The sequence below is a fragment of the Kryptolebias marmoratus genome, linkage group LG8 (assembly GCF_001649575.2).
Source record: "Kryptolebias marmoratus isolate JLee-2015 linkage group LG8, ASM164957v2, whole genome shotgun sequence".
Taxonomy (NCBI): Eukaryota; Metazoa; Chordata; class Actinopteri; order Cyprinodontiformes; family Rivulidae; genus Kryptolebias; species Kryptolebias marmoratus.
In genome coordinates, this window is record NC_051437.1 from 24,696,456 (window position 1) to 24,720,270 (window position 23,815).

The 23,815-nt window shown below is 40.7% G+C and overlaps 1 protein-coding gene across 4 annotated transcripts in view; it reads left to right on the top strand.

Moving 5' to 3' along the window:
• agrn (agrin) overlaps positions 1–23,815 on the top strand; it is a 278,848-nt gene that overhangs the window by 85,326 nt on the left and 169,707 nt on the right. For 2 of the 4 annotated variants that reach the window (XM_025004895.2, XM_017411272.3), the window contains exons 1-2: positions 15,229–17,366; positions 21,378–21,416. In XM_025004895.2, the coding sequence (XP_024860663.1) occupies positions 17,201–17,366; positions 21,378–21,416 (205 nt within the window). In that variant the 5' untranslated portion in view covers positions 15,229–17,200. Of the gene's footprint in view, positions 1–15,228; positions 17,367–21,377; positions 21,417–23,815 lie in introns of those variants that run through there. The other 2 variants (XM_025004894.2, XM_017411271.3) reach the window with 1 other exon arrangement.

A 23,815-nucleotide genomic window follows, 5' to 3' on the forward strand; every position in this document is an offset into this window, starting at 1 on the left:
GATAAAATGATGTGTATTAGTAGCTGAACATCATCCTCAACTCATAGTCTGAATGTTAATAGAGTGAGTTAGATCTTTGTTTAAAACTTTGGCATTCAAAGCAGCAAGCAATATCTTTAATTTTGCCTGTGTTTTAATATTAAGATCTTTCACATCGTATCCTGTTAGTTTATTCTTCAGAAAAAGAAAATAATCGCAGAATTAGTGAAAAATAAATCCACAAATCATATTAGAAATTTAAATCTTATTTTAAGACAATTCTAGCAAGCTACAATTTCATTTCTTTTTTATGTGTTCAGCTTACAAAGCTTTGACTGATTCCACTGCTTTGTGTGGTGAGAAAAGAACTACTGTGTGCTTGGCATTAAGAGCCACCAAGGCTGTGCAGACAAAGAGAAAAACATCATCGAAGCAGACAATCCAAGAAACGGGGCATCACTGCTGGCTCCACAGAAATGACTGCAATCTTCAATAGTGAAAGAAATTCTAAGATTACTACTAGAATGAAATATTTTCTCACAAACAACAGCGAGTGAGTGCTCCTTCTTCAGAAGGCAGAGTTCACCAGTGTCGGAGCCTTATTTTGTCTTTTATCCCCTTTGTAGCTCCTGGTATAAAGCCATACGGGCTGGTTCAATTGGTAAAAGTGAAATGCTCCATATAGATTTTTAATCATCAGAAGTTTAAAAAAACATTTTTATCTGTCTGACATTTTGAGGCTACCAGTATGTAATCCGTGTTCAGTGCTGCCTAAAACCTTGTGAATATGGAATAATCAGATTTTCCCAATTTGGAGATTCTGGGCTTAAAATTCCTTTCTTGGGGGGGGTTCTTTGCAGAGTTGGATTTCGCACAAAGGATGAGACCAGACAAGCAGTGCCTGTCCTATAGGTTATCATTGTTTTCATTTTCACACTCTGACCATGTGATAAAATTGGACCTGTGTTTCATTCTAACTCTATTTGGGGGGGGAGTTCAATTTAAATGGGCATATCTCGCTTGGATCTGTACAGCTGCCCACATGCTGTGGTATAACAATTCTATAATTTCTGTAAAACAAAGGGCTGTTGCACTGTGGACCTATGATTGAACAGATCTCATGACAGCCAGTCACACCAGCCACTGAGCCTCTGGTTCATTTGTTGCTGTGGAGAGGTGAGACATACGATCTGCCCTCAGTTCCCCAGGGAGTCCCTAGGCCTGGTAAGGGCTTGTAAGGGTCAGATGGCAAAGATCTGGATTCGATCAAGAGGTTGGGGGAGATTGTTGCAGGAAATCTGAGAGGCAGACCGGGACTCCGGGTGGAGGGATAAAGAAACAGAAAAACTTGATATAGGAAAAACTGTCCCCCTGTTTTGGATGCAGCTGGTGTCATGTCCGGACCTGTGCAGTTCCAGTGTAGAAGCTGCCAGTATGTTATCATTCAGGAAATGTAGTGGCATGTGGAGAAATGAAAGGAAGAGGTAAAACTGACAGAATGCAAATTGCTTGCCTGGTGTTGGAATGGAAATGAAATGAATGGCAGATGAGGTGTTTCTGCTCACTGTATAGAAATACAGTGACAGAAGTGACCCAGATTGTCTAAAGCGCCGCTACAAATGACTGCAAGTGAAGCACAGCCTTATTCTTCCTCTTCCTCCTCTCACTGTATCGACTCTGTTCTTTCTCAGCTAACCTTTTTTTCCCCCTACTTCGACTTCAACTGCCTTTGCTTTCCTATCATCACTGGAATGGGTTTTGAAATAAAATCACACAAATCACCCTTTTTCAGGCCTCGGCATGGTGTTTTCTGCGTACGAGGTGTTACCGTAGCAACAGGGCAATAATTCATCCCCCCGCTGTCTCGTGCAGATCGTGTTGCATGAATTTGGCATGACATGTGAGACCTGGGATATCATTTATTCCCTCTGAACGTGTGTTGGTTGACTGATGCAACTGTTTGAGGCTTTAACTAGCGCAGGAGAAGCCGTTTGTTTAGTGATGGTGCAGTGGTGAGGGGTCTTCAGGGCACTCTGTGCACATGGTAGGTGGGTGATTGACAGTGTGACAGCTTGGCGCTACATGTGTTGATTCTGCAGAGATGTGAATTCTTCGCTCTGTGAAGGCACAGACTTGCAGCACATTACTCCTCTTATGGAGGAGAGCTTTTTGTTTTGACCCTTGCCTGATTCACCTCACAGATTAATATTCACCTCAGAATGCTGCTGGTGCCGACGGCTTCTAAAAGTCTCGTTTGGTCCGTTGGCACGATTGTTCCTCTTCATTTACCTTGTTTATCAGTTTGTTACCCTGATGAATAATGAATGAGGCTGTTTGTTTCCTCTGTGACACAACAAGCTCATCGTAGTCAGGTTTTTTTTTTCTTTTTTTCCCCCCAAATATCAGGTCCACTGCCCATTTCTGCCTCTCCCATCTCCTTTTCAACCACTTCAGGTTAACGGACAAGTTAATAGATCAGCACACATTTTTTCTGGGGGAAAAAAGAAATGTCGAAGCCCTTAGGTTTTTACATATATCCGAACTGATATGTAGGGATTTTATTACTTAGTAAATGTGGAAGGAAATTTTAAAGCAAGGTCTATTCATCTACCACTACTTTCATTATCTAAGTAATTGATTTGTTTTACTGAAGGGCACATAGGCTATCGAGCACGTAGGCGCTCCAGTTGAGAGTTTTGAGATCAGAGAATTGGACCATGGTGCATACAGAAAAATATTAAGAATTTAATACAAAACTCAAATGTAACATTTATCAGTAGTCCATGGCTATTCTTAAAATCTGCTTTGCTTGGAGGATGTACTGAACCTTTGACACTTTGTCAACACCTGAAATCAGATGCAGTATAACTGAATTATTCTTAAAAAAATAATTGAGGTTTTTCTAAGCAACCGTTTACCTTTAAACCCCTTTCACAAAACACCTAAAGCCACCTGAGAGGCCTGCTTTCCATCTCGTGAGATTTATGAAAGAACAGAGACAACAGAGAGGGGTTGAAGTCAACCTGCCTCTGTTATACCACTGAACCGCCAACACAGCCCCAATGGTCAACACATAAAGGGTAAGCTGGCATTGCAGCTTGAGGGTGTGATATAAGGATGATTGTCTGTGTGACCAACCTGCTGCAGGATTTAGTTAGGGACCAAAGCCACATTTTAACAGAGTACAAGTACAAGTCCTTTCATTTCAGTACTTGCTGATATCAAGTACCGATAAGAGTACTAAAAAAATGTCATTACACTTCTTACAATTCATAGAAGACCATGCTGGCAGCTGCTACTCATTAAGCAGGTCGTTAAGCAGGCTCATCAGTGACCCGTGGTGAAAGACTCTGATAACTGTGGTTTTGGCCACATTTTGTTCCCTGTCCTCAGAATGGTGTAAATTAATGGTGGTGGAGGCCGGCCTGGCTGGGTCAGCTCACAGCTTAACTCGGTTGAAAATGCCTACATCACTCCTGTGTTTTTCAATAATGTCTTTTTCACCTCAGTGAGGATGATGATGGAGGCTTTTATCCTTAAGAAGCTTAGGCTCAGATTGGTTTATTCCCAGGGTCCTCTTCTGTTCAACTGTTCACTTTGAAAAACCTCCACAAAGGTTCTTCTTCTTATTGTCTTTTATTGGTGGTTAGCAAACAACTTTATGGTGGTTTACCAACAACAACTGATAAGGAGTATGGATCAGGACAGGCATCTCAAAACAAATCGTCTAAAGCGTTATTGGTACTGTGGTATTGGAACATATTTATGAGTAGTACAAGCGGACCATATCGGACCGATACCTGATACTGGTCCAGCCATGTCAGTACCATTCACACCTTCATTGATTCCATGATGCCAGCTTCATTTGTAAAAGCTTAATTGTTACAGGTGATTTCTGAGGAAAAGGCAACTTAAAAGAGCTAATGACTGTGTAGTCCTAAAACTGATGACAATAAGGCCCACACTTTGTTGTCAAAGTCCTTACGTTTGGTCATGTTTCGAGTTTGATTTATTTTCTTTTGTTTTCTAAGTACTTGTAGTTAATGTGTTTAGTTTTTTCTTTGTGTTTGTGCCTCACACATGGATTCTGTTACTGCTCGCCTGCTCTTCATTTGTCATCTTCTCCACAGTGCATTTTCTGCCTACTTTCATTTTGCATGGTGCTGCTTTTCTTCCTATTTAGTTTTTTCTGAAACTTTTTTTTTATTTTACCTTTTGGAGTTCCTGATCTATGGCTCTTTCAGTTTATACAGTTTAGTAAAGACAAATCCATATCTTTTCATTGAGTCCTGCACTTATTTTTCCTCCATCCCATGACATATGTAAGGATTGTATTACTTAGTGAGCTTGGAATGATTGTTTACTGCAAGATCTATTCATCTAGCAGTGCTTCCATTGTTTCAGTTGCTGATTTTCTTACTGAAGGGCACAAACATTTGTCATGTGAGAGTCTGGGATACACTGCGCATCTAAAACCACAGTAGAGATTTGGACTGGAGCTCCAGAATATTCAGTGAAAATTTAAACCTACCAAGCAATCCAAGAATAAGATACCTGAAAAACATCTTTGATTGGGTGTTCTTAAAACCTGCTTTGCTTTGAGGGGGTACCGAACCTCCACCTTTAGTTTGCAGCGATAATTGAATCTACTCATAAAGCACAATTGAGGATTTTCTGCTGTGACCTTGCATCTGAAAAAAAAAAAATCTTTTTTATTGATCCCTGTGGAGAATTTCTCTCCTCTTGTCTCCTTATAGATAGAGGTCAGTAACAAGCCTCAACCACAGGACAGCACTCAGAGGCTGGATGCAATTTACAGTCCTGCCCAAGGACACTTTAGCAAGCCAGATATTTGTCAGTTTGGAAGTTCTGGTTTTCCAGCAAATTGCTGTCAAGATCAGTGAAGCAAGTGACATGTTACAGGTTAAAGGTTAAAAGTGAGATGCTGGAACACAAGTAAGTCATTTACATTTGGCATCTTTATGAGACATTTTCTAGGTTTTCCTAGATCTTAATTTTTTAGGAGTTATAAAACATCCACCATAGCACACACCTTTTCACCTTCTTGTTCTTCCTTATTGAAAATTTGAGCAGACCATTTATTTGAACCCTCCAGCACCCTGTGGCATTTTAAAGAAGAAATGTGTTTGTCTGTCTCTACATTTTTCCTCTGTCAAGTGTCTGAATGCTGGGACATCATGCTTATCTTGTCAGAATGTATGTGTGCATGTGTGTGCATGTGTGTGTGTGTGTGTGTGTGTTTGAGAGGCTGAGAGCATTGTGTTGCTGGAAAAGATGCAGCTGAAGCCTTCTGGCTGACAGACAGCCTTTCTCAGGGTTATAGGAGGAAATATTGCATTCTGGCTGCTAGCTGGAGAGTCTGAAGATTGTTCTCTGTCGGTTACTCACTGCTTTCTTCTCTCTGGTAATGACCATCTTTTCTAACTTTGGTTTCCTGTGAATTGCAGCCCATCGATGGCACAGCTGACCTCGCTAACCCCTGAGCTCAGAATGCGAAAGCACACTATCCAGGAGCAAAAGAACACATTTTATTTATTATTATTATATTTTCTGCACCAGCATAAAGCTAACCATTTAGACTTATCTGTATTGTGTGTATTGGTATATTGTCATGTTTAATTAGGTGCACAAATACGGCTATGGATTTGGCCTTGGAATAAATGCTTTTTTTAAGCAACCTACTGTCAGACATTTGAATACCCCTTTACAGTGAGATTTAATGCATTATAGCATTGTGTGTGGATTCTATTTAAGTTCGGCAGACATTTTACAAGTCTGTACATAAAAATAAAACCATTTCAATTTATTTGCATCTGTACTTTCAACTAGTTTTTGTTGTGCAATTATGGTATTCATTATCGCCCACCATTGAAGGTGAAGACAGAGTGATAATGTTTTTGCCTGTTTCTGTGTGCTTGTGTCTTTGTTACCTAAATGTATTAAGAACCACTGAACAAAGTTTAATGAAACTGGCAAAAAGCAATCAGTGGATGTACATTTACAACTAAATAATTTAAGTCAACATGATTCAAAATGGCTGCTACAACAAACGTATCTTAAAAAGCACAAAAATGGTTGTAACTCAGTCAGTATTACAGATATTGGTTCAAAATTTGGTGTGTTAGTAACTGAGATGTATCCCTACTACATATTCTGAGATTCTAATAGATTCTGCTGCATCTTTGTTTAAAACTATTTGGTGTCAACTCTGACTGTCTGTTAGCAAAGTATCTCATGAATGCCTGGGCAGATTTTAATTTAATTTTCAGGAAATAATTATTGGATGTACTTCTACAGATTGTTAACATTTAGAGACAATCCAATTCAACATAGCCACCACTGAAAAATAATCTTTGAGAACCCAAAAAAGGTGATAATTCAGTCAGTTTGGCAGATATTGTGCTGAAATTTAGTGTAGTTGTAGGGGAGACTACTTAACATCTGTTACCAAAATATCTCATGAACCACTTGCTGGATTTTAATGAAACTTTCAGGAAGTAATTATTGGATGTACATTTACAACTGATTAACTTTTGAAGTCAATCCGCTTGGAAATGGCTGCCACAGCTAATCCACATTAACTAACACAAAAATAGATCTAACTCAGTCAATTTTACAGATATTGAGCTATAATTTGATGAGGTAGTAGCTGAGAGTTATTCATAACACATACTCTGAGTGGAACATATAGTATCACAAGATTGTTCATAAAGACAGTTTTAGGGTTTGACCAAAATGGCAACAACTCTGTCATTCCTCAACAAAAGGTGATCTTAGTAAAAAAAAAAAACTTAGGTGATATGCATTCTTTCAAGAGGTGTGCTAGGTCTTTCATTCTTTATGTATCTATTTTATTTTGCATTGTACTCAGTATGTGCATATACACCCGGCTTTACCTATTTTTTATTTAACAGAAAAAAAAACAGCTTTCAAACACACGATGCATTTTAATACTTCATGCTAAGCAGTTAATTCATTTTCTTCACACTGGTTGCAGCCAGAAAACAGCTATTTCGTCATTTTGCCGCCATATTTTCATTAGGCTCCTACTTTTGGCTCGGAGCCTCAACTGCCTGCACTGATGTCAAAAGAAAGTAGAATTATTTAGCAGGGGGGGCAGGTTGCACAGAAGCTGTCTTGTTCAAGAGAAGATGCACACAGTGTATAGGCATTCAAATAATTTACGGCTGTTTAATTTATGGGCCGCATCTCAATGAGAAGGTATTGCTCACCAATTAATATTCCCTCTTTGCCCTCTATCTGAGAAGACTCAGCTCAACGTGCAGCCAGCTGCCAGTGATGAGCTGAGGAAAAAAGGGAAAACGTAGGGAAAAAGCCTGGAATTAAGAGTGTTCATTACTAGAAATGCAAATTGAAGTGTCCCAGTATATAATAGTTTGTGACTGTCAGAAAGCCAATCAAGTAAATTTGCTTGTATTTTACAGCTGTAGTATATGTCACAAGGATGTATGCTGCAATGTAACGGCTGTAGTTATTCATAGATTAAAGCAGCAGTAATTATATGATAAGAAACTGTGGATAAATGATGTAGAACAAAAAAGATTTGCAGCGCCATGGAACATTTGATGAAGCCGGAATCCTAAAACGGAATAATTTAATGTTTTTGTCGCTCTGCTTAATGACATTCTGCCACAGACACGCTGTTCATTAACCAAAACCTTTTATTCTTGAGAATAATTTTTCACCTTCTGTGGGGAGGAACACTTTGTAAGGCCATGAATGTAACTGCTAAGTTTCTGAAACTTTGCCTCTAAAACCCTTTGACTTTTTACCACTAACGTTAGCTTATTCAGCTTCGATAATGAGGTCTCGCACACACTTCTTGCATTATTTCACAGTTCTTCACATGGGCAAATGGATGGGGAAACATGTAAAATCTCTGTCATTACTAAGGTTGGAAATCTTTAGGCACCTCATGATTTGACTCTGTTATGATTGAGAGGGCAGGGATTATAAAATGATTATTGATGTATGTTGGTTATCGATGGATCTTGATCATCTGCGATTATCAGGTTTATGAATGAACACCAGGAGCCATTTGGTAAGCTTGGGATGAAGCTGAAATACAAAGACAAAAATACAAATTTACAAATTTAAAATGGAGCTTATTTTACATAAATAGACACTGATTTATATACTTTTGTGCTCAAGTGTTAAAAAAAAAAACGTACTAATCCAAGCTGTTGACCAAGAATTAGCATAGAAGCTGACTTAACATTGAAAACACCATAAGAAAGCTAACCTAAGTTTATCATTAGAAATTTATATACCAATTAAATGTTTCAAAGTCATTACTAAAGACGGTCATGTTAAGATAACTGCAACTATTACATACAGTATATTCTTCAGAGTTCAGTGAAGAAAAGCTGAAAAAGATGTGAAAACTCACAGTTTTACTGCCGCATTTTTCTACCATTCAGCTATACTGTCACTAGAGAGAGGACCTCTGCTGACTCTCCTAAAGTGACAGCACAAGTTAAGGTAAACAAAATTTATTTGATATTTCAAAATCGATTAGGAATCTCCCATGTCGCGATGCAATGCATCTAAAACAGATTGTAACCCCCACCTCTAGACTTCACAATATTTATGATGTAACACATCTGTGCTCAAACGGATAAATCATGAACTCCAGTACTTTTATAGAAAGCATTCAGATAAAAACAAATAAACATAACAAATGTCTTCATATTCTATTTATGCTTCTGTCATAAACCTAAAGTGAGCTTATTTAGAATCGGTTATGTTTAAAGAGCACCCGCTAGCTCCTAATGGCCGCTCGTCATGATTCTTCTGCTTCCTGTTCACGGCCCGGTCCATGTTGCTTGGCCAGCTCCCCATCACAGATGGCTGACTTGGCCTGAGACTGACATCTGTATCATCCTCAGCTGCCTCAGCCTTGCCTTTCCAGTGTCAATGCTGTCAGAGCCAGCCACTCCTCATCTGATTCTCTGCTCCTAGCCATCCTGTGGCGCTACCACAATTGGCTCCATATGCCAACCACATGGAGAAGTGTCAGCTCCCAGGTTGCTTGCTGCCTTTTCTTCTGTCACTCTTTTTTATGCCTTTTGTGTCATTATGTTTCTGTCTGTAGTAGCCATTGGAATAATTCACCACATGGCTATAAAAGATAAAAATGTCAGTGTTGAAGACCTTAATAAACAGGTTTAAGGCTGCAGAGAAGGCAGATTACATCCTGTAATCATTGTTGTTGTGGCTACTGATGGACAGGAGAAACTGAGCTTATTCTTCCCCAAATTAGTTCCTATTTGTTTTAAAAGACCAGTGGAAAGATGCTCAGCTGGCAACAGTCTTGGGGGCATTAGTCTTTCTGCTACAACCAGAATACTATTCTTACTGTAAGAGAGGGAACTGAGTTTCCAGCAGTGGACAGGACCTGGTTCAGGCCCCGGGCAAAGAGCTGGCTCAACATAAACAAAAAAGCAGGTCATGGCAGCTGGGATGGAGTGGGAGGAACAAGCTGATGTGGCAAGAAGATGCTGTCTCCTCTATGAACAGATAAACAGTATTAGCTGAAGGATGCGCTGTTACTTTTTTAGCATTTACAGGTCAGGCTTATCATTAATATTCAGTACCTAAATGTGGAATAGTAGCAAGACTTCAAGAAGTTAAAGTGCTATCATACAAGACTTTATAAAGCTTCATCTTGAGCTGTGGGTTGATTTTCAGCAGTAGCAGCGTCATTCTGGACCCAGGTTGACTCAAAATACTGAGCAGTGTGTCACATCGTGAGTCACAGCGTGTGGAGCCCACCGGTGTGGGAATGCTGTTCATCACTTCCACATCAGTCGTGGACAGTAATACCATCACCCTTTGATTCATCACTAGTGTTGTCATAAAAGCCTAATATTTTAATGCTACTTATTTACGATTAGAGGAAACTATAAACAAGGTTTAGCTCTGTGGACTGCGCCCATTAAAAATTGCTGGGTTATTTTTGATAACTCAGTTGCTGGGTTAAAACTGTTGGGTCATAGGTTCGGTTGCTTTAATTTGACCAAATAATGGGTCAATAGTTTTGACCCAAGGATCGGGTTAGAGATGATTCCTATCATTTTTCACAGTCTGCCATTTTAAGCAAGAAATTGTCTAAATCTGACGTGACTGGACTTCTGCTTTAAGTATATAACAAGTAAAGGTGAGCTGGTAAAAACAACTTGTAAGAAGATCTTTAACCTGGTTAGACAGCTGATGCTAATTCTGGTTAGCGTCAACCAGCTACCATCACTCCAAGTTGTAATTATCAAACAACCCAGATTTTGAGTTGTTCTTTTTAACTCGACTCATAAATAAATGAATAATTTTAACCAAATTTTTAAGTGTAAAACTTAACCAATATACTGGGTCAAACTGATAACCCAACCAGCTGGGTTAAAAGTACCCAGGGTTGACTCGGTCCTAATGGACTGTACTTATATAGCACCTTTCTAGCCAACCAGGCCACTCGAAGCACTTTACAACACGATCTGTGCCCTCATTTACTCATCCACACACATTCATACAGCACTCTGCTGCATCTCTACAAAGCTAATCTGAATAAATCATTCTATAGAGTCTAATCGGTGCTTTAGATCATATTCATACACTGATGAGGGGTTCAGTTTCTTGCCCAGGGACACTTTGATATGTGGCATACTGACTGAATCGAACCTCCAGCTTTCCCATGGGAGGACGACTGCTCTAACCACTGAGCTCCAAATACAACCTAAACACGACCCAGCGCAGCATCATTTGAGTAATCTTATTGTTGTTTTATTTATTTTGAGGTTTAAAAGTTTTGTATTCAGAGCACATCAATGTTTCAGTCCCCCTGTTAGTTATGCCAGTTAACAATCTTCTTATACTTGTAGGAACTCATTATAAATTAAAAAAAAAGAAGAAATAAGCCAATATAAATGAGTAGAATATGCAACACCCCACTCGGAGTCCAAAAGCTTACAGAATGGTTTTATGAGTCTTAAAAATGATCCCCCCTGGGAACAACCCGCTGTGTAAATTTGTTTAAACTCACAGATTTGTTTCTGAACAAGCCTGGGTTTTTTTAGAGACAAGTAATGAAATACAGATTCAACAAGATCACATTCTGATACTTAAACTGATATGTTCAGCTCTTTTCTTCTCTTTTCCAGGTATCAGTCTTGGTAAAAATAATGCTGTGTGTGTATGTGTGTGTTCATTTCTCTGTAGCAAAACATCTCATGAACCAGTGAACAGATTTTAATGAAACTCTCAAAGTAATCATTGGATGTACGTCTGCAACTCATTAACTTCTAGATTTACTCTAATTTAAGATGCTAATCGACCTTAGCCACCACAAAAATGGCTATAATTCAGTCTGTTTTACGAATTTTGAGCTACAATTGATATGGTTGTAGCTGAGAGTCATCCTCAACACGCAAACAGATTTTGCAAGAGCTCACTGTGTCACATGTGATCACCCGTAAATTCATTTACAAAGACCAAAACAGATTTAACTCCATCTCTTTTTAGCATAAAATTATGTTTTAATTCAAAACATTAGCATGATAGGTGCCAGGCATTCCTTCAAGGAATACTGGGTCTTTATTAAAATTTTAATTGATTTGCTTTTGTTATTTTTTAATATCCCATGGTAACACTCCCCTATCAGTCATTCATCTGGTTTTTGTCCTTGTAGGACCACCTTCAGATCTTTTCCTGGAGTCCCCATTAGCAGAGTTTAATGCTGTTGGTCACATCCAGCTGACCTCCACTTTGCTGCTCAGCTTGTGAGCCTAAACTGGAAAGTCTGGGAATCTGCTGGTCAGTGCAGTGGAGTCTGACTTATAATGATTGGAGTTAATGCCATAAAAAGTAGATTGGTCCACCTGTTAGCATCTCACCGTCATGGCCCACTGGGTGTGAGGACCCTGGGCCTCCACTAGCCCGACTCGCCTCGATGCACACGAAGAATCCAACATGGCCCTTTGATGTCAACCTAATGTCCCCCAAAGCAGAGCCTGTGGCCTGAATACTTAGTTCATGAAAGGAATTACATGCACTTAAATGAAGTGTCACCACACTGATGTTAGTTTGGGCCACAGAGCCATAAAAACTCACTGGGAAACGGCTATCAATAGCTTTTGTAGGGCTGAAAGAAATCTAATTTTTATCTTCTACACATACATGTGCACAAAAAAAAATGCAAAATGGCAATATGGTTAACTATTTTGGAAACGAGGCGGCCATGAATAGTCGAGTGGGCCAGTGGACAGGCTTTAGTGCAAGCAATTACCATATCTGTTCTAAATTTTAACGGACTTTGTTCCTTTTTCTCAACATCATTAAAACGCTCATTTTCAATGGACAGCAGGAAAGAATGATCTCTAGCGCCATTAGTGAAGGCAACCGCTTCACTTTTGATAGCTCCTGCTTTGAAAAATGTGCTGAATCCCACTCTAATGGTGTGTTGGTGTATTCATCGGCAGAGATGGGGTTTTTTGTCACACACCCTAATGTACAAAGCTTTTGTTAATGCATTTAGCAATAAAAACTTTATATGCTGTTTTTCTTCTACATATTATTTGAAAAAAAGACTCATCTTAAGAACTATTTATTTCATGATCCAAAATAGTACTAATAGTTTCTGTCTGTTAGTCCCCTTCGGAAAAAGGGACATTATAGCCTGACAGACAGACAAAAAAGACAAACCTTTCGTGTCATGAAAACATGTTTCAGAGAAACTATTCATTTTTTCTGTTCTAAACCACAAAATGTTGTTTTGTTAGAAATTCATCCACTGAGTGCTTACTCACCTTTCACTCTTTTATTTTTAAGTTACTTTCTCTGAATCAGTGTCACAGCTAAATATAAAAATAAATAAAACCTGCTGATGCAAATTTGCTTTTCACTTCCATTATTACTGCCTGCAGGAAGAGTTCTGCAGATGATGGACCACTGGAAGAGGATGGCTTTGAATCATCTAATAAAACTCTCCAAAACATATCAGATATGAAGAATTCATACCTGTTCATGCTTTCTGCATTAGATCCTACAGAGATACTGGGCGAACATTATTTATGATTTGACCTTCAGTTCTTTGGCAGTGCAGCTAAAATGTCAGGTATGTGTAAAATATGTAAGGCGCTGATGCAAAAAAAAAAGAGAATTTAGTTCTTCTCATTTTGATTCTAGTAAGTAAATCTCAGTGATAACAGTTTCTTTCCTTATATCTCTTCATCTTATAATCTTTTCTGGGAAAATTTGTCATCCCGCAGAGGTAGCGCCTGTTTTCTTTTAGATCAATTTGACGAATGCAGGCCAGCCAGGCAGAAGACCGGGATGTGTGCTGCCAGCTGCTGAAACCCACACACACAAACCTTGATTGAAGCATAACTACCAATCAGTTATTGAACATGACAAATTTCTCACCCTGTGCACAAAGAGCGACACACTCACACAAACGTGCTCGTGCACGCACGGATCACTCCTGCCAGACCATTAAACAAGAAAGCAGCTCCTTTGGCTCCTTAATGGAAATTGCTATTTCAAAGCGTTTGGAGAGAGATGTTAACCTTCTGCTGTACTTGTGGCATTAAAAATGGATCAAAGCAGCTGAGCTTTGATGTCAATGGAAGATTTTATTTGGGTCGGAGCAGCGGGGAAGGGAGCAAAGATTGCTCTTTATCACCCTCTGCTGGGAGAAAATGGTATTCCCTTCATACTTTAGGATGATTTATTCGACCTTTACTTTTTTGTTTAATGCAGCTTCCGCAACTCAAATGAGTACTGAGAACTTGTGGTGATAAAGACGCAGCTACAGATTAGACAGACTAAAGAGAAGCTGCAAAATGAGAAAGCAGGTGTTTCCTTGTTTCTTGTCAGCAAGTTCATCAGTCAGGTTTTGTTGTGCAATATGAGAGTTGATGTGAACTGTCTGGGGTATCAAGTACGAAAAGAGGTGAGAAGGCGGAGGTGCTTCTGGCTGGGTGGTGTTTCTGATGAGGGGGGTGAACCTTCGACCCTCAGCAGGCAGTTTGAAAGCTCCCTGGTGTTAGTCTCCCCCACTGAGCTCAGCTTGGGCCTGGGAATGAACACACTGTTCAAAGAGATAAATGACTTTGGGTGGAAGCAACGTCGCCTACCTCTTGGTGTTTTTTTAAGATTGTATTCAAATGTCTCCAAGTTAAATAAGTTTGTAGGCTGCAAACAAACAGAGACCTAAGACAGGGATAGCTGCGTGTTTGCCTTTTTTCTCATACAGAAAAGACAATTGAATCAGCGTTCGTGTTGATCTTCTGTGGATGCAGCCACTGTTTGCATCAGAGTTACTGTTTATGTGTATGAGCAGCCCTGTGGAAAGCACAGAGTTGGGGGAGGAGTGAATGGAAAAGATAGACACAGATACAGAGAGTAAAAAAACATAAATAATTGATGATAGATACCGCCTTGCATCTGCTGCCTGCTGCCACTGAGTTTCTTCAAAGTAGGTACATCGAATGCAGGGTCTTGCTAAAACACAGTCAAACCTCCCATCTCCTCCAACCGCATTATCACATTATAAAAAAAACAAAAAAGTGGAATGCTTTTGGAAGTCATCTCCTGTGTAATAAATGCAAATGTTTTTGCCTGAGATCATGAGACAGGTCTTTAAGTCATTTATTTTTTGCCATATAATTGATGGCATATTTATTCATGTGGGGGAAAAAAGATTCCTATTTCTTGTGTGACGAAGTCGGAATAAAAGCTCCAAAGGTTAATTAGTGAAGTTTCTCAGGCTTTTTGTCCATAAGGGTCACAAACAAGTGGGTTAAGGCTATTTGGAATCTCAATACATGATTGACTTTAATGTATTTTGCCCCCTCCCATTGGTAAGCCCATTTTTTCACAGTTTGCCTCATTAAATCTTTGTGGAAATTCTCCAGCTCTTGGAGGAAGAGACTTTCTTTTGATTAGGCTGTAAACAAATGGAGGAGGTGTTTGACATCTTCCGAGTCTGTGGTCCTCTTTTGTTTTGCTGTTGGACTGTTTTTGAGCCCCCTCCCCACTTTGACAAGGCTGGAGCACTACTCCCGAAAGCCTTTATTCTCGCTTGTTTTCATTTATTTATTTTTTTTATTCCCTCACTCAACTCCAACCCCTCCTCCCTCACGCCTTTGTTAAAGACGGCCCCTCGCCCACTCCCCCCGTCTCTCCCTCTCTGGCGTACTGTCTCTCCTGCTCTCTCGATATGCGCTCATCTGTTTCGCTGGCTGAGGGCTGAGAGACGAAGCGCTCTGGAGGAGACTGTTTGGGAACCAGCGACATGCCGCTGCAGTTTTCTCCAATAGAGGAAAAAGGGGGGAAAAAGGGGGGTGCACCGAAGTGTCAGGATCTGCTTTTCCTTTTGCGAACCCTCCTCCTCCCTCTCATCTACTTCTCGTCTGTCTCTGTCTGTCCACTGACTTCTCTCATTGACTCCTCGCTTCAGCTGGCTGCCTGAGCGCGCTGACACCGGGACCACTACCTGCTGCCTGGGGATTAAGAGCGCTATGAATACCTGCTGCCTAATTTGTTGCTTTTGTAACCAGTGAAAGGAAAATTCACACGTAGAAGAAGCAGGAAGTTAAATCTTGGTGACTGGGACACATGGGGAGCACCTCTGGACTAAGACATCCAACTCAGTAAAGGATTAGATGCTGGAGAGAAAACAGGACAAGTTTTTTTTCTCTACAACCTAAAGTAGAATTGATTTAATTTTTCTGAGGGTCTTAACCTTAAAACCTTTTTTTTTCCCCTCTAATTTGGTTGGATTTCTTTATTTTTGCCTGCTGCTGACAAAACCCCAGCAAGTCTTTGCCTCAAGCATCTTGGTTGATTTCTGATCATTTTCTGTTTTTTCTCCTTTTCTTTTACTGAGTTTATACCTTTTTTGTATTTTGCTGCTCATCTGTGGCTGCGTATGGGAGAAGGCAGCTATGAATTGACAGGTCGAGTGTGGCTCGTGATTGTTTGCTCCTCCAACTTTTCCCCCTCTCCTCCGCTTCCTTTGACCTGCTTTTGGCCCCAGCGAACCATTGGAGTTAGAGCGGAGGGGTGCAGCTGCTTTCCCCCCCCTGCATGAGACCTGCTTGAAATAAAAGGGCATTGAAGTGTAGAGGAGTGACAGACGCGCAGGAGGAAGGAGAAACAAACCAACTGCTTGCTCCTTGAAGCTTTCGTGGACGGATTCAGCTTCCAACTCTTTCTGGTTATGATGTCAGCTTCGGAGGGGCTTTGCATGTCATGGACTAGACCATAAACCAAAGAAGCCATTCCTTTGGATACAAAGAGCTGTGGTGACTTGGAAGCAGAGCATTAAGTTATTACTTAGGAGAGCCACAGCCACTCGGAACTTGCAAAGCCATCACCTTTTCCTGCAATAAATTTGACACATGCTTTCAATGAGCGCAGGACCATTTTTTGGTCTGGAAGGCTTTTGACAAGAACAGAAAGGGGTGCTGTTTGGAGCTGGCGTCCCCTGACCTCTTTTATTATCGACTAATTGCCCATCAGGGTCATTAAAAGAAAAAGAGCGGATTCCTTCAGCGGATTTACTGTCAACCTGCTGTGGAAAATTTCCATGTGGATATCCAAAACACCCACGTTCTAACGCACACATTTCTAGGTTTGATACATGTCACGCACATATATGCCAAAAGCACTATAACACAGTTTGTCAGACACATTATCACCACCCACTTAAATCTACACACATCTGCGCTGTAAGTATACATGACCTCATAACACACACACACACACGCATACTTGCACATTAAATTCACATTAGTTTGTCTTTTTCCCAGCGGGCACAGAGGAATGGAGGTTGTCTGGACAGGTGGGGGGCTGTAGGAGTCCGACATCCAGGTCCCCCCTGTCTGCCCTTTCCCCAAATGTATGTTATTATCTGTAAAAATGTGCCTCTTGCGAAGCGTTGATAGCTTTCTGCCGCGATTCTCTGAGAGAAACAGTCACCGGGTCCCTGTCACGGTGCACAGCTGGAGCCATAGCTGAAACCCCTGTCCATTACTCATCTTTTCTGCATTTTATTTTCATTATCTACATCGTTAGCCCTCACCCCACCGCCATCATTTTTTCCAACGGGTCTCTGGGCACCCCTCGGCGCACTCCCCGTCCCATCGTCTCCTCCACCCTGGAGGGGCGGGGGTCGCTGGAGTGGAGCATGAGCGGGTGCCACTACCCCTCGCCGCCAGTGCCGGAGCGGGACCGCAGGTACCAGCACAAAGTGTCGCTGGTGGTGCGTTACTTCATGATCCCCTGCAACATCTGTCTGATCCTGCTGGCCACGTCTACTCTGGGCTTCGCCGTGCTGCTGTTCCTCAATAACTGTACGTTTTTGTTCAACTGAAGCACACACTGTAACTCGCTCCACTTCTCTGCTGCACTTTCAAATCACTTTAATGGCTCTGTCTGGCAATAGAAAGCTCGCCATATAGCTAAATTCAAATAGATTTGTGCTGCCTTTTCCACAGAATTTATTTGGGGGAAACATCTTTTCTCGGCACACATGACAATCCCTGCATTAAATGTCCACATTGAAGCGAATGCCCCCATCAAAACAAGGCATACCAAATGTCTCATAGCAGCTTTATCTGTCCTTGAAGTAGGGACATAAGGACATTTAAACCCACCTTCCATGACTCTGAGTAAGCAGGGTTCTAAGACAGCTTTGTATCTCCTCTCTAAAGCCTTGGCATTTACTTTGAACTGTGCGATGAAGTATTTCATGGCGATTAAAAGCCTTAAGTGGCTCAAAAAGTTATCTTTTGGTTTGGAAAAGCCCAATCCCTCCTGTCATCTCTTCCTAATGCAAAAAAAAAAATCTCTCCCCAGCATAAATTAAAAGTGCAGTAGCTCATTAGTTACTAGTGAAAGTTTTTGATAGAGCTATTGTGTTAAAGAGTTCTCAGTAGAGCTAATTTATTTTTTTTCTTCCCCAATGAAGCTCTGTAATAAGATTTAATGTCAAATTATTATTTCAGTTCAGAAAAGTACTCTTCAGTATAAAACAGGGACTGTCTCTGTGAAGGATCCCTGAAACAGTTTGTTTGATTGCCTTATACTATTTAAAACACATTGCAAGCATTGTTTTATTGCTTTAAAGTTACTGATCTCATATTTAGGCATGTAAAGGCAACTGCCAGATCTAATAGCTGCTAAAGCCAAGGGGTGTTTTCACAACCACATAAGATCAACCCTGACCAATTCCAAATTATTTAACACAAACTCCTCACTGTAAGAGATTTACACAAGTCTATTTTGTAATGCCTTCCAGTTCAAATTGTGTTAAAGGTTAAATCTTCTTATCTCTACTAAGTGGTCTATTACTTATGCAAGATTTGGCCTCATAATCACTTGCAGATTATACTAGGTAACTAAATTTGCTTATTAAGAGTCATCCTAATGAAGGTTGAAGTCGTCTGATTTGTCATTTCATGTGAACCGATCTTTGCTCTTGTTATCCTCTGATCGTTTTAAGCATGTTCACAAGGCAAAGTGCTCTGACAGAATATAACTTTCCGCATTTGTCAAAGGTGCCTAAGTTTTTTATTTCTTTTTTTAAGCTTGTGTTTTTCTATTTTCGTTCTAAATTCTGGTTGCAGGTTACTCGAGAGAAGAGGGGTCATTTATAAACTCGCTTTGTTACCGAATCAATTTGAGACAGACAGATTTAGTTGGAGTTAATACAGACTCGAATAAAGCAGGCCAATCTTCACCTCTCCTGTGGTGGTGTGAAAGAAAAATGTGTGTTGGAGAAATTGATGAGCTGAAGGGGTTCTATTATGCTGCCAGGAGCCCTTTGCCATGTGGCCACAAGGACAGCTGGATAGTGATAGTGCTGCTGCTGGAGATGTGTGCATGTGTATTAGTGGGAGGGGTGTTAGAAGACCTCGAATTCACAAATTCTGTTGTCAACATACGGAATGAGGCATGTCCATACGTACGCACACAGTTTGCATCCCTCTCCCCCCTCGAAATTCTTTTGCCTGCCAGTGGAGCCTGCTGCACGGGCGCACACTCACTTCATCATTCTGCACAACTATCCATCAGCCACAGCAAAGGGGAAGGTGACACACATGCAAAGATAAACACACACACACACCCCTTTCTGCACGTGGGTAAATGTCACAGCCAGACACTTATTGATTTGCCGAAGATATAGGGTGAATGATGGCTGTGTTGTGACATTCACACAGAACCGGGAACTTATGCAGGCTTTGCCAGGTGTAAAGGGAGATGGAAGTGGCTGATATGTTTATGGAAAGACCTTATCTTGTCCTTTCGTTATGGAAATGTGAAGAAATCGTTTAGCTTCGCCTAGCATCTTGGCTCACTTTGTACTACACATTCTCTTTCAGGCTTCTTCTGATTCACCTTGCATGACACTATGTCTCTATCTGTTTGTTTGTGCATATTTAGACATGTTTATAAAAGTGAGAAAAAGAAGTAGGAAGTCTGTCGGTGCTCCTTTCTGTTCCTCCTCTACATCTACCCAATGCCATTTTTTTCCCCCATAGTTTTATGTGTATTCTTGAATCTCCCCCTAGATGAAAATCAGTTACTGTCATGACTGAATGCGAAGCAGCTTCAGCAGACAATTCATTATTCACCTCTAGCACCAACCTTGCCTCTCCTCTCCTCTCCTCTCCTCTCCTCTCCTCTCCTCTCCCCTCTCCTCATTTATTTTTCTCTCCCGCACAGACTCCTTTCTCCCCCGAAGCCCCGACTGTTGACAAGCAATTTTAAGCTAGCCTAAATTTAAAACTCAGCTGTGTCTCAGGGTGCCGACGGGTATCGCAGAAGTCCTGGGAAAGGCTCCAGCGCAGAGGTTGACGGGGGGGTGGGGGGGTGGGTTGCGAAAATGTGTTATGGCGGGGTAATTGATGTGATGTGTTGTATCTTCCTCATTATCCTTCACAGTGTAGAGGCAGCGGGGAGATGTCTGGGTGGTAGCTCAGCTTTTTCTGAATGTGTGTTTGTTCAGTGCAGGCAGCTCTGACAACTCACCGGGGCTTTGCTTAGTGAGTCACACAGACGGGTGGACTGCTAGAGTGCAGATGGTGGTTCAGTTGGGTCGTGCTTGGTACTCAAGTAACCCGGTACACCATGACCAGCCTACTGTATCGTGATAGTCTTTGAGGAATGTATCATGCTTATAAAAGAGTAACCATCTGGTAAAACAAATTCCCTGCAAATGATGTCGGTGCACAGATATTTCCTTACACATTAAAACTCATGATGTTGCCATGATTTACTACATCCAGAGTGTCTGCAGATGTGATTCTTCCACTTGTTTTTTTCTCTGTTCACTGCTAAAATCATTAGTTGTCTAATAAGTTATACCATCAACAGAATATAACATACCGCAATTTGAATGTGCCGTCATTTATGGAAGAACGGATTTTTTTCTGGTTACAACCTCTCAAATGAGATCACTAACTGCTTATAATCAGAAATTACACATTTTTGTAATTCAGCTTGTTTGAGAATATGCCCAGGGCTCTGGGAAATAGTTTTTTTTCCTTCTATAATGTTGCTTACATACAGTTGACCTTATAATTGAATCCTTTTTGATGTTATGCATTAAAAAAAACATAACTGATGCCCTCTTTATGTTTTTACTCAGTTTTTCTATCTGCAATATTTTATTTCCATTCCCTGCTAGGTAAAAATAAAACAGCCCACATCATTTTTACATAAAGTAGCCAAGGTGTTAAAGCTGCAGAAGACTCAGATTACATGAGCGTTATTTAGCCATTTGACACTACAGGTCTTGTTTTATGGTTCCCACGCCTTGAAAAGCTTTGTCATTGTCTGCTGGTTGTGGACCAGGAGAGTAGCATGATGTAATGTGATGTATTAGGGGGAAAAGATTCTGATTTATTCCACATGTATCTGCAGGTGGGTGGAGGCAAGGACCGAGTGTGTATTCCCTGATGCACTTTATGTCATCACTATTGTTGAATTTCCCGTCTTATCTTACACTTTTCAACTCAAATTAAAATCAAATCCCTCTGTTCTCAATTTCCCTTGTGCTCTTGTAACATCAAAAGTCATGCCTTATGGTTTGGAACGATTAGAGTTTTGAAGGGACGACTGACAACACGGTGATGATACTGATATCGCTGGAATGCACTCCTGTCCGATTAGCTCAGCTCCATCCCTGCAGGGCTCGGTCACTGTGTTCAAATGTGTGAGATACAAAAAGGACAAAGATAGAAATGTTCTCTCTTTCTCTTTTTTTCTGGTACGAATTCAATTATTTTTGCTTTTGCCTTTGGGAAGTTTGCAGAATTTTCCCCAAACTAAACAATTTCTTTTTCTTTTATCTCTTTCAGACAAACCACCTCACTTCACTCCGGCCCAGCCTCCTGATGGTAAGCCCTCTGTGGTTTCTTTCTGCTCACCTTCACTGGTCGTTGGGTTTCTGGGCTTTACCTCCCAATAATGACCACAGACAGCAGATCTGTGCCTTTAAAGTGGGCAACCGTATGTGTGCTTTGCCAGATTTAGCAGCTCTACTTTCTGTTTCTACATTGTTGGTATGGCAGGCACATGGCCAGGTCTGCTCACGGCCTTTGATGTACGAAGGATCTTTTGATGACTTGATTTGATCTGCTCCACACAGCTAGTTGGACTGATGTTCAGTATCTGTTACCGCAGCAGCATTCACATCCTTCTGATAGGGTCTAATAGGATAACACACCTCCCTTATCTGTGTGTATTCAACATTACTTTAGGCAGCATGAGGTTTGCAGGCCAAGGGCATGGAGCAGCACCATTACCTCCCCTTGTTATCCCTATGTTCTTGCCCCACCTGGTACTTATAAATCTTTGCTATAGGTGCTGTAATGTTTTAGTTTTGTTCTGGGCCAGAAACATAAGCTGTTAATTAAAAAAAAAGTCTGTTTTCAAAACTGTAGTTCTTGGAGAGGTTTAATTGAAGGAAAACAGCTGGTTTTCAAGCTGCTATCATGAATATTTATCAGCGCTAACACAGTGAGACAGTGTTTGATAGTTACTTCTTTTTTTATTTTGCTACACTGACTGAATTGCCAGGGATGGCCTCCTACTAGTTTGGAAGGTGTTGCATCATCCTGCATGTGTGCAGGCAACAAAGCCAGAGGTGCAGAGAGAGATAACATGTGGAGAAAATGTTTCTAATGATCCCAAACCCACTGATGCCGGGGAGAAAAGACCAGTGTGGGCTTGCCGAATCTGTTTCTGATAATTGCCCAATCACTCACTCCATAGCTTGTTTGAAAAGACAGTTTTTGAAGGATGTCACCTTAAAATGAATCAGATTAGAGATTGTTAATGATGAATGTAATTATCTAGCAGGGACAATGGATTGTTCACTGTCAGTGTGAAATGATTGTGGCGTTTGGATTCAACAGATACTTGTGCTTGATTGGAGCTTTTTTATTTTTTTTGCAGTTCTACTTCACCTTAGCACCTGAGGAATATTTAAGATGTCAGATTTGTCACAATACACTTGAGATTCATTTGCAGCCAGCGCACACTGCAGCATTTCCTTATTTTTGTTATAATGACAAATGTAATTGTCTTGATAAATTATTATATTCTAAAGAGAGGTCTCTATTGGTCTGTTTTTTTAAGTAGATATTGCCATAAAATGTGGCTCTTCACTTGAAAAGTAGAAACAGTATTCAGACAGTGAAGCATCCTATTTCTGTCTTCCATTGAATTTTCCCCTACAAAAGAAATGAGGCCCTGCTTATTGATTGAGCCACTCATTTCCCATGTATTAAAGTTTTTGCTGGCTGAAGGGCACAGTTTGTTTCTGCACTAGTCAACCGTTTAAAAGCTGCTCCTAGCCCTTAATTACATTTCCAATAGTTCTGTAGGCTTTCCACTCACAGCCTATGCTGTTTTAATATGCCAATGAAAACAAAAAGCAAAGTCTCCAATCAGTGGGGGTAAAGCCTGCCCTGTGGGACCCAGTTTCTCTGGGTCATTTAACGCTGTAGAGATTAGTTAGACAATTAGAGTTGGCCCAAATACGGCAGCAGGCCACTTTTTTTTGGAGACGTATGGTTTTAGTTGTAGTCGAGGGGTTGTTGTGAAGATGCTTTAGACAAGCAAAGTGCTAATAAAGCTTTGCCGTTTCTCAAATGTGCTTCAAAGAGCACTGGGCTTGTTCTGCTGAACTTGTCCTCAGAGCCAAGGACGCTCTACTCCTGAGTACGGAAAATCACACACAAAATACCAGGGAGCCTGAATTTTTAACCAGCGTAGTTTGTCTCTGAAATGCTGTTGATGAGATGTCCTTATTAGTGTGAGGAGTTTCTGCAGAAACTAAGGAAATTTGTTCTGCAAAACAGAAACAAAATCTAGGGACATGCTAGGAAAATAGGCAGCTTTGAGACAACATAAGTAAAGCTCTTAGATATGTTTGGTGTGCACCACCCACAAATAACTGACAAACCATCCCCAGTGAATGGTCTATAATCACCAGTCAAAAAAGTAACAAAAGTCCTAAAGCAGCCTTTAATTAGGTGCTTTCTTTGAAAGCTCAAAGGAGCAGTTGCTTAGCTCGGGCCATAGTCATTATTGCCTGTCGTCTCCTGATAATAAAACAGTTGTTGTGTGTTTGGCCGAAGCTGGAAAGCTCACAAAATTTGCAGCTTGAGGGATTAATATTGGACTTTGGAAGCAGGGGATGGCTGAGAGAAATGCCCGATGAATGAGTCTTTGGCCTCAAACTGTTAACGTCCGGATTTAGAAAAACACAGAAAATACTTAGCTACTGGTC